This window comes from Pterocles gutturalis, unplaced genomic scaffold, assembly GCF_000699245.1.
Source record: "Pterocles gutturalis isolate BGI_N339 unplaced genomic scaffold, ASM69924v1 scaffold3548, whole genome shotgun sequence".
NCBI classification, from domain to species: domain Eukaryota; kingdom Metazoa; phylum Chordata; class Aves; order Pterocliformes; family Pteroclidae; genus Pterocles; species Pterocles gutturalis.
Window position 1 is genome coordinate 1 of NW_010117815.1, and position 11,136 is coordinate 11,136.

The 11,136-nt window shown below is 41.0% G+C and overlaps 1 protein-coding gene across 1 annotated transcript in view; it reads left to right on the forward strand.

The window, feature by feature from the left end:
* Positions 1 to 160: 160 nt before the first annotated feature.
* CA10 (carbonic anhydrase X) overlaps positions 161 to 11,136 on the forward strand; it is a 174,333-nt gene continuing 163,357 nt past the window's right edge. Inside the window, exon 1 of the mRNA XM_010075933.1 lies at positions 161 to 452. Within this exon, the coding sequence (XP_010074235.1) occupies positions 392 to 452 (61 nt within the window). The 5' untranslated portion in view covers positions 161 to 391. The remainder of the gene's footprint in view (positions 453 to 11,136) is intronic.

An 11,136-nucleotide genomic window follows, 5' to 3' on the forward strand; every position in this document is an offset into this window, starting at 1 on the left:
TCCCAACCCCCGGCATGGTGGCATTGCCCTGCTGAGACGTGCAGAGTTTGGGGTGAACTTGCACCTGGCCGCACTGGAATAGACTCTCCGGACCGGATCGGTTGGGGTTTGTTGTCTATGTCTTGTTGGGAAATCTGGTGGATTTTTTTCCCACTCGTGGAGGAAGAGCCTGGTGCTGGCAGTTGGCTTCGTGGTCTTTTTTGGAGGGCAAAGGAAGGGAAGGGATCTCGCTTGAGCCGTGCGGAGAGAGAGCTCGGACATGTATTGTCAGCACATCTGGGAAATACAGTCTGCAAGTCCGAAAGGAAATTTGCTGGGATCATTCAAACTGCGATATTGATCTTTGTTATTTTTTTTCGCCGAGGGATGCACTTGGCATGAGAATCGGAGGATGGAAATTGTTTGGGAGGTGCTTTTTCTTCTGCAAGCGAATTTCATCGTGTGCATTTCAGGTACGCAGCTAGCACAGAAAGGGCGAGGGGGCAGTGGGGGAGAAATGCTGTACAGGGTTCCCAGGCTTCCCCTTAGCAAGGGGCAAGAGGTATGGTTAAACCCAAATCAAAACAGAAGTTGAAAAATACATGAACAATATATTGTGAGTGGATCGGGACAGAAATCAACAAGCATCAGTCCCCCTCCCCTTAACTGCAATACCTGTGTGGTAATTATGATACGTTGGTTGCAATAAATAACCAAAGTGTACTGATGAAGCAGATGCTTATAATTCTTAATGTACCTGATTGTGATAATTAATCTCAACATTGCAGTAATCCCAGCATTTCATAGCTTCTGAAGTTCTTAAACTTGGCTGATCTGCAGGTCTTAAAAGGTTTGCAGTTCACTGGCAGAGTTGTCATGTGCTGGTGCCACAGTTCAGGGTCTGCAAAGACAGGAATGACACTGAAGATGTGCCTCTGCTTTTAAAAGGACCTTTACTGTGGTCGTGCTCTGAAAATTAATTAACAAAAAAAAAAAAAAAGCCCCATTCAAAGAACTCCCGGGTGGCTGGGATTGCAGCTTTAGGCTTCTGATTTTAAGCTTGCAAAGACCTCTTTCCCCTCCAGTATGCAGAAGTCTGGTAATTTCAGTTGTCACCAGAGCTTGTCCAATTAATGAATAGGCATGGCCGGGTGTCTAGCGTAAAGGATTGGAACAATTTATTCTTGAGGAAAACACTCCCTTCTACTGCAAAAGCCCTGGCTGCCTTGTTAATTTGTCATGTCAGTCATACTGGAATAATTAAGTTGCAGGAGGCAGGAGTGGGGAGGGGGCCAGTTTTCTAGTTTGGGCCACTTCAGGGAGCCCCATGGGGATCCAGGCTGCCTGCGTCTCCTGCTGTTCCACCTCTCTGCAGGCTGCCTCTGCCCTCCAGTCATTGCGTAAGTCTGGAAATGAGAACGCAAGGAAGACAGGGAAGGCAATGCAGGGAGGAGGGCAGGGGTACTGGTGGGCATCTGAGTGTCCAGCTATGAGGTGGTTAGGGAGAGGGAGCTGCAAAGCTCCTTTGGGACTGTGCAGAGGTTGTCCTGGGCTGGCTTGCAGCCCCCAGCCCGTTGGCAGCCCCTGCAGCATCTCACCCTGGCAGTGCCGGCACCCACTGCACTTTCTGCAGCACCTCCTGACTGAGCCACCCTTGCAGCCCTTGGACTGGTGACGCTTACGCTAATGTTTGGGGTGGCAGCATCTATGTTAATTTCTATTGCCTGCACCTGCCCCAAAACTTCTTTATTCCTGAGCAAATAGCATTGCTGTCGGCCCATGGGGTACGTCAGCCCTTCTTTTATCCCTACAGACTGGCACCATCTGCTCCCAGGTGACACTGGCAGCACCCCAGGCTGACCTTCCACTTGTGCCCATCAGTACCAGCAGAATAATTCACTCTCTCGCTCTTTAGAAGAGCAAAACCTGCTGCCTCTTGTCATTTAAATCTCACACTTATCTATTTAGCTCAGTGTGATACGCCACCTGTCCAGTTCTCTTCAAATGAGGCACTTCTTAAAGTACCACAGTGAGAATGGAATAATTACGCTCGTTGCTTTCTTGGCCATTCTGACAGTAATACCTTGAGACAGAAAGAAGCCGTCCCATTCTGTGCAGGTCCTTATGCCCTGCATTTAGCTGCCAGTGTTTCCTAATCTTGCCCCTCCTTTCCTTATCTTCAGACATGGGAACCCAGGCTTCTGCAGCTGATAGTGGGATCAGCCCTGTGACGGCTCTCATCCCTCTCCATCTCCCTCTAGCATTAAGAACAGATTGATATCCATCTCGGTTTTCTTTGTCTCTTTTTTTTGTTCTTTTGTGGGAATAAAGTGAATAAATGAATGGTGGGATGCTTTTGCAACATGGTTAAAGCTGTGGTTTCAAATAATTAATTTTAACCACATAGAGGATGTGTGCATGCATTCAGGCTTTAAGATTTTTTTTCTTCCTAGGGATTTTTATTTTTTTCAGGAATCCTTAGGATTTGTCATCTTGGTAAAAGGGATTAAGATCTGTAGATATCTCACTGGCACTAATGCTCTGTATCTTTCCTCTCATCCTTTTTACACTATGTTTTGTAGCATATTATCTGGCTGGGATGTCTGGATAGCCGTGTAAGTAAGAGAAGATGTAATGGAACCTGTTAAGATTTGCCTCGGCACTGGACTGCAGAAACTATTTTTAGCACTTCAGCACTGGTCATTCATTCAACATGTTACTTAAAAGAAACACTAGTTGAGCACACTGCTGCAAATTACAGAGATGTGAATTAAGGAATGTGGTAGTATTATTTTTTTTTCTTCTTTTTTTTTCTTATTAAGTCAGTTGTTTCAGCAAGGAAGGTGCAAGACTGGTCTGCTGTGCATGGATCTTTCCTGAACATTAGCAAATGCTTGATTCAGTGTCTGTTTAAACCTGTGATGGCCCTCCTGCTCATTCCAGTGGTTATTTGAATTAGGGCCTATTAAGGGCTGCTGTTCAAAGGGATGATGTCACTCACTGAATTGAATAGACTATTAACTTAATCATTATTAGGAAACTTATTTATTGAACATAGGCTCAATGTTATGTCACACTGTCTTTGGCTATGTATCCACATGATGTTTAAATATAAGTTATTGTGAATGTAGTACTTAGGCTGTATTTCTTAATTAAAATAAATAATGATGTTATATAATTGCCTTTTTGGTGTCTCTCATATGTATGAATGTTTGTGAGACTTAGGATATGGAAAGTAATTTCATCTATTAAAGAGAGGCATGTATATTTAAAAAATATTTTATACCTAACATATTTTTTATCAGTCAGTTACCTGTGTTTATGATCGACTGCTTGGTTTGGAAAAAATGGTACTGAGATTTAGGATTTTTATTTTTTTTTTAATTACTGGCCCTTGTGCTTGGGGAATAATTTATCTGTGAACTTCGTAAACCGAATATTTTTCTTTTCTTGGCATACTGAATTAAGGCTTTTGCAACTTGAAATTTCTTGTTTGAAAGGAGAATATAGTTTCTTTTTGCGGATGCAAATGAGAAATAAGAACAGATTGAAGGACCAAAAAAACAATTTCTACCCTTTAGAAAGAAATGAAAGCTCTCTCTTTCCTTCTAAGTCATGATACCTATTTATTCCTTTGAATTGTAACCTCTGAGGAAGAGTAGCCATGATTTGTATTAGGACTTTTGAGGGTTTTTTCATTTTAATGATACTACAGCATAGAAGGAACACACGGTGGTGGAAGTTAAGATGTCCTGTAGATAGAGTGCTGAAATAAATCCTCTCTGGTTGTTGTACCTTTGAAGATGCAGATAATCACGGCACAGGGATTATACTGTTTATACAGAAAGAGCATAATAACTGTTGGTACGATGTCCTAAATTTCCTTCCTGTGTAAGAATACTGCCAAAGACTAACTGGCATCGGTGTTCGCAGGTGGGATGTTGCTGATCCAATAATGGCTGCCACCTTTGCTTGCACAGTCATTTGTATAAACCATGAGCAATTTTTCTGTTATTCTATATATTAACAGTCAATTTCAGGAAAAAAATCAGGATGCTGGTTTCAAACCCTTGCAGGATACTTCATTTAAATAAGGAAATGCTACTGTCATGGACATTGATTAAGAAGATTTCTATGTACATTTTCTGTTAATCCATCAACAAAGTGATTTATAGAACCTGCATGTTCAACATCTTTGTGACTTCCTGTGAATTGATATATTGCCTCTTATTGTTTTGGCTTGTGGGAACTAATATGGATGATATTCATCCAAGCCCTACAGCTCTCTTATCATTTGGAAGTATTTTCATCCTTTGCTGTCATCCTCAAGTCATGTAGGGGCAGATCCATTTTATGATCCGACTTCTTTGGCCTGTTTGGCAGCACACAGGGGTCATAAATCATGTTATCACGAACAACTAAGATACTATAAAAAAATCCTGTGCATCAAGGAATTCCACTGTGTATTGAGCATCTGATGTAGCGTCTCCTGGCACTGAGGGCTAGGAGTCTGTTTGAAGCAGTTACACTTCATTTTCTGAATTGCTGCTTCTGCAGTCTCTGAGCTCTTATTACCTGGCATAACACAGAGTTGTCCTGTAGGAACTCTAAATTATGCCAGGGCTTGAATTATCTGTTGAAGGATGGTCTGTAAGGTCTTCATTTCTTAGCATTGTACAAGCTGAGATAATTCAAACTAAAGTGGTCTTTCAGAAGAGAAGAATATCAAGACTCTATGTCCATTAGTAACTAACAGTGAATGGTTCGTTATTATATTTGGACAAAAATGTTGAAACCAAGTTAATTTTTCTCAAATAGCGTCACAGAAATAGCTTTTTCAGACACTTTTAAGTAAGAGATGTGATATCCTCGGGGAAGCAATTATTCATAGCACAGATAAATATATATGAGAGAAAGTAATCACTAGGCATATAGGAAGGTATAACATGCAGCCTGGTGCATCTGGTAACCAGGAGCTTTTGGCTTCCAAGCCATTGTAGTATTCTTTCCTGCTTTGTCCCAGCTTCATGTGTGTGGGTAAACCTTCATGTCTGCGTGGAGTTTGTTGATGTTACTGAAAATCCACGTGGATTAAATCCTCCTGCTCACATTCAAACATAGGATGGAGGCCTTATGTTGGATCCAAAGACTCTAATTTCCCTAGCACTTGAATGCTTTCTCACTCCAGAGATGTTGCTGCCTTTTCAAAAGGTGTGAAGATGTTTCTGCTTTAAAATTCTATGGAAATGGCCTTCTAAGTCTCCTATAAATGTCTGCTTTACTTTTTTTTTGTGTGCTGTATTTTTCATCATTCTATTTTTATTGTTAATTTTACAGCTAGAGCATGACCAGATTGGCACACTAAAGTGCCAAAAACAGCACACATATTTTTAGCTTATGTAAAGGTAGTAGAAGGGAACGTTTATGAATAGTTTTGCATATATTATGCTGAGCTATTTTCCATCCAATAAACTGATGGAAAGAAACTATTCTTTTCCAGATCTTAGTGATGAAGAAACTCAGTTGTCAGTGGGACCTCTTTGCCTTGTTGTGTTGCCTCATTGTTAATGCAATTGAACTAAATACCAAGCTGCTAAAACAAAACTGTGAAAAACAGGAATAAAACCCCAACTGAAATGAACACTCTCAACTTAAGGGTGTTCTTAACAACTAATTCTCTATAACAACTTATATTATAGAGAAGTTTTGCCCTTGATATTCTTGGAAGGTTTTCAGTTTTTGAGTCTACAACAGCTAGATATTCAAGAATTCAAGCAAGGGTTGAAATGGCTTTGCATCTGCCTTATGAATATTTCTTGCATACCAATAAACAAGGAATTCCTGCTTACCCTAAAAGGCTGTTTTGCTTACTTGTTGCTATTGGTCGAAGTATCGCTTTCTTACTTAGTTGAAAGGTTGTAATTTATTTGAAGAGGGAGCTGCTGTTTTCATCATTACTGTTTATGGCTAAACTTAACATGGCAAAGACTGAAGTGGATGATTGGCCCATCTGGGCTGTTAATAGAAGACTATATAAAGCTATTTTATCATTATCTCATTACCAGCTCAAGCATCAGACAAAACTAGATGACAGTTAGTTATGGTCAACACTGACATACTGTGATAAGTGTTATTTTGCTCCTATCTTGTTTTTATCTTGACTATACATCATGTTGGAAAGAACAGAAAATAAGAATCAATTTTTAAATGACTTGTTTAGAGGCAACACTGTATAGTGTGACTGCCTTTCTGTTGTAATGCCATCAGAAGGTGCAAAAGTGCCTGTCCATACAGTGGAGAATATCAGTTAGAAAAAAAATTATATAAAAAAATACAAAGATAGATGGAATATTATCCATAATATTATCTGTTCATTTTGACATTCCTTCTTCCTCCCTGTATCATTAGTGCTTAGCTTGATCAAGCTCAAAATACTTTGTTTGTCATCTGGCTTTTAAGTAGTGGAACAGATAGAGTAGTGCACTGACTGGTCCAAAGTGCTTTCTAAGCACATGCAGGGAGGAGGAGGCTAAGCAATGTTATCCTTTTTTTTTTTTTTTCACCTCTAAATGTGTTGACATCTCTAGCTTTTGGAAGGAGCGTTTCAGTAGATAGATTTAAAGGGAAAACATGGTTCCTGAAAAATCATCTTCTTGTCAGTTTTGTGTGTTGTCTCCAATTTTAAGTTCTTTCCTACTGTTAACTACTATAGTGCCCTGTTCTGCTTCAAGAATAGTCATGAGAATGGAGTTTTCCTGTTCTGCCACGGGGTAGAAAGACGTGCACAGCAGGACTCCTACAGAATTTGCCGTATTAATGGTGAAAGAGAAAGATAATGAGTAATAGGGAAAGGTCTTTTGGTATGTGAGACTGTGGAAAACTGCACCGTTTGACATTGGAATGAGCATGTCCTCCAGCAAACCCTGCCTGATAGCGGCACTCCTGGTAGGATGGCGGTTGGGTAACTGAAGGAGTGGGTCAGGAAAGATTGCTACTGCCAAGATAAATTTTGTTTGGCAAGGTGACATACTTGTGCTGCTACAAAGAGCATGAACTTGCATTTGTGATTATGGCAGAGAAAAGAAACTTGGTCTCTTGAGGAAAAAAGATGGTGCTGAAGATTTGTGCTTGCTGGCAGAAACAGATAACCATACTGGTGTCCCCTGAAAGTGAAATTTTATGAAGAATGAGCTATTTGTTCATACGTAGGTGGAAAGCCATACTGTTTGCAGCTGAGGTGTGTTACTTCCCATGTGGGAAGCTGCAGTTATGGAAGGGAAGGGCTGCTGCTGCTGCTGCAAAGAAAGGGATTGACCCTGTGCTGGTCCTAGTCCTGCTGCTTGGGACAGCTGTGTGAGAGTTCCCCGAATGGGACTGTGTGCTCCGGATTTCTCTAAGAATGAAAGGTATGAATGAGAAGAGCTTTGTGTTATATTTCAGTAAAAAAGAAAAAAAAATGTTGAATTTCAGTGAGAGAGCTTGGAACAGTTTGCAGGGAGCATGTAGTGTTGGCCACGCTTTCACAGATGGAGAAACTGAGGTAAAACGTCACATGAAAGGTCACCCTGCAGCAATTTAAGTAATTACAGTCCATTTTCACTGTCATTTCTGCCTTGCAGCACTAGGATTAGTCTTGCACCTTGTTTCTGGTCAGGGTATGACACTGAATCACCTCACTGAGACAGGGCATCACCTCACTGGGACAAGGAGCAGGGGCGTCCATGGCAGGAGGCTGTCGCTGGGATCAGGAGGGAAGGCAGTGACAGGCCCTGGGGTGAACCCACAGGCTCTTCAGCCTGGTCCCCTACCTCCGGGGTCCAGCTGCTTTGTCCGTGTCAGCTCTGATCCTGCACAGCTGAGTAGCCTTGGGTCAGGCTGTGGAGAGAACTGTGAGAAGCTGGGTTTGGTGCCTCAGCGGCTCTGAGCTGCCTCGAACCTCAGCCTCCCGCCTGCCCTCAGCTGTGTGCCCGGCTGCTCCTCACCTCGCCTCACCTCACCTCACCTCGCCTTGCTGACTGGACTAACCAGCATGACCACGGACCTGCCTCCTTGCCGGGGACGTGTTTCCTCACCGCAGACATGCCTGGTGATGGCAGGAGGGTGGCTGACCTGACTGGCTCTCTCTGCTCCTGCGCCTCATGTTGGGGGACGGAGAGGCTGTGCCCCTCAGGAAGGTCCCCACCTTTGCGGCACTGCCCGCCCTTGCAAACTCCTCAAAACATCTTCCTGATGAAGATCATCGTTCTCCTATGAGCTATATGTTAGCACTGCCTTTCGATTTCTGACTGGATTGGGGACGGCTGCAGCTGGCTGCACTCAACAAATTCAGTGGACGACGAAACCTGGCAGTTGGGCCCCAGGAAATGTAAAATGTCTGTTTTTAAACCTCTAGAACTTGAAGCCCAGCTGAGCAGTGAGTTCACGGTCATTTCTGCTCCCTTGCCTCTAGGACATTGATTTGGTGCAGTTTGCTGCAGCTAGATTTATCCTCAGGCTTTAAACCTGCGTGGCTTCCCCGGGAGCGAAGGGCCACAGAACAGGGCCTGGTGTGTCCTCTCAGAGGCTGGATCCTTCCTTCACTCTCTGCCTGGGTATTACAAGGTATTTTTTTTCTTCATAGTAATAGCAGTGAAGTTATCGTGAGGTATAGTCATGGTATATTTAAGAATTACATCAATTAGAGTTTAACTTAAGATGGTTTCCAGGTTTTAATGTGGTATTCAGGTAAAGTTCAGATGCACACAAGGTTCCTCCATAAATGTCTCTTACTTAAATTCTGCTTAAGTTATTAACATGCTGTCATTAACAAGTTGGCCTCTTTATATTTTTAGTGTGACTATGAGTCACAAATAGGTTCCTCAAAGTGCAGCACTTGCTGCCATGGTTTTGTACCCCCTTGGCACAGATGTGGGTAACAACAGAAAGTTACGGGCACCAGACGTTTTGGCCCAAAATTTTCTCTTTGATATTTGCTCTCTCAGCAGACCAACAGGTTCCTTTACATACTGATGCGTACACATACGTGAATTTATTTTGGGGGGTGAAATCCTCATCTCAGCACATTTCGCCCATGATGTCTATATCTCCCACTTTTTATTTTCCTGTATATTCACCTGGCTTCACCATTTGTGGGGTTTTTTTTTTTGTTCACATTCGTATTTATAAGTGGTATCTTATTGTTGTGGTATGGTTTTGTGCCTGCTGGAAAACAAAGTAATCTACAAGGACTCCCCAGCCTCCTCTCGTTTGCCCAGATGATCCTGAGGGTACTGTGTGGCAGTTAGTAATTGCAAGTGGGATTTAAAGTTATCTGCAGATGCATAATTTTTATCTTCAGTAGTCCCCCTGGCACTTTCTCCATGTTGTTAACAATTCATCTTTGCCAGTCTGTAATTGTGCTTTTGTTCTGGAGTCACAGGTATTTAGCTCACTACGGAACAGGATGCAAAACAGAGTAATAAATAATATGATTTATTTTTATTAGGTAGCATAAGTATGTTTTCATATTTGCAAGCTAAAAGCTTAGTCATCCTCTTTAGATTTTATTGTGATACATTAATACACAGATTCAGCAAAGTGCAAAACTTGAAAGACGCGCTTAAGTGTTTTGCTGTATCTGAGTCTTAATATGTGATTGTATAAAACAGCTTCGATTAAGGGTGTGCTTAAGTGCTTTGCTGCAGCAAGGAGTAGCAGTGATATAATGCATGAGTAATAGAAAATCTTTGGAAAAGCCCAGCTAAGATGAACAGAAATTTTCATAATCTCTAAATTATACAGTTGTGTAGAAAATAGTTAAAAATAGGTAAAATCACATCAGTTCTTTGTATGATAAAGTGAAGATATTTTTCTAGTATGACTAACATAAGAAGAGAAAATGTACAATCAGAATTAAAGTAATCGGTATTGTAATTTGTGTTTTGATAACATAATGCCATGACATTACTGGGCACCTAAATTTATTCTAGTTGTTGAATACGCTAGAACTTAAAATCTTTGAAATAGAGCGCTTTATGTATAGAAACAGAGTATATGACCTAATATCATTGCATTATTTTTAAAACAAGTGTTTTGGATGTAACTTTCACTGATATTATGTAAACTGTACAGAAATAATCTCCTGGCATTTGCTTGGAATGACAGTCATCAGTTCCTACACATTTATTTAAAATCTTATGTAGAAACAAAAAAAAAAAAAGAAGTATTCATTTTACATAAGTTTGGTTTGGATATTTTGCCAGGGAAGAAAGCAAGCTTTGCTAATACAGGCGGAAATAAAGCGTAAAATAAAATCTCCAAATCAGCTCTTAGTTCACAGAGGTGGCGTGCAGTGGAATTATTGTGCCAAAAATGTTGGCATTGAGTTTAGTTAAGTATTAAGCAGAGGCTTCTTGGTAAATAGTCCCATTAAAAACATACTGCAACCTCTGCTGCTGGGATTCAGGTATGTGGGAGAACCGTGTTTAGGAGCTTTACTAGTCATGTGGGGAGAATGATTTTCAATCACTTTGGTCATTGCTGGATTAAAATTGAGGCTGCAGAGATTAATGGTCTGTTGTTACTAATCCACTAAACCCCTCTTCCCAGATCTTTTAAATTGACTGAACCTATAGATTGTGAAGTTATGAGAGATATGGATTTGTAATGGTTTTAACTATCTTTCTTGATGGATGGTGTTAGCAGTATCCTATTATTTGTTGCTTTTTGAGACAGTGACCTTGGCTTTTCTTGAATGGAAGTGAACTTTGTCCTTTTCTATTTATACTATTCTGTAGCACAGTAAAAGTGTGTATCATTTGAAATGAATGTGGAGAAAGCAAGCTTTCCTATGTTTAGATATGAGCTGGCATTAACAGAAGCTTAAATAAGAACAGAAATTAAATCTTGCTTTTACATTGTTGTTACAAATTGTGGTCACTGTCCCTAACTATCAAAATAGCCACTATCTCACTGCAGTCTGTCTGCCATTTAACTGTCCACTTAAGTGGGTTTTACTGACATTGGAAGAAATTACGTTTTCTAAACTAGTGCAGTATCTGTAAGTATTGGGGCTCAGGGCTCTTCCCAGAGATCTAGCACAGTTAGACATAATTTCCGTACTTGATTTCAGTACTTAGTTTCTGGGCAGATGTAAGAAGTTTTCCCCAGGTGAAAAAT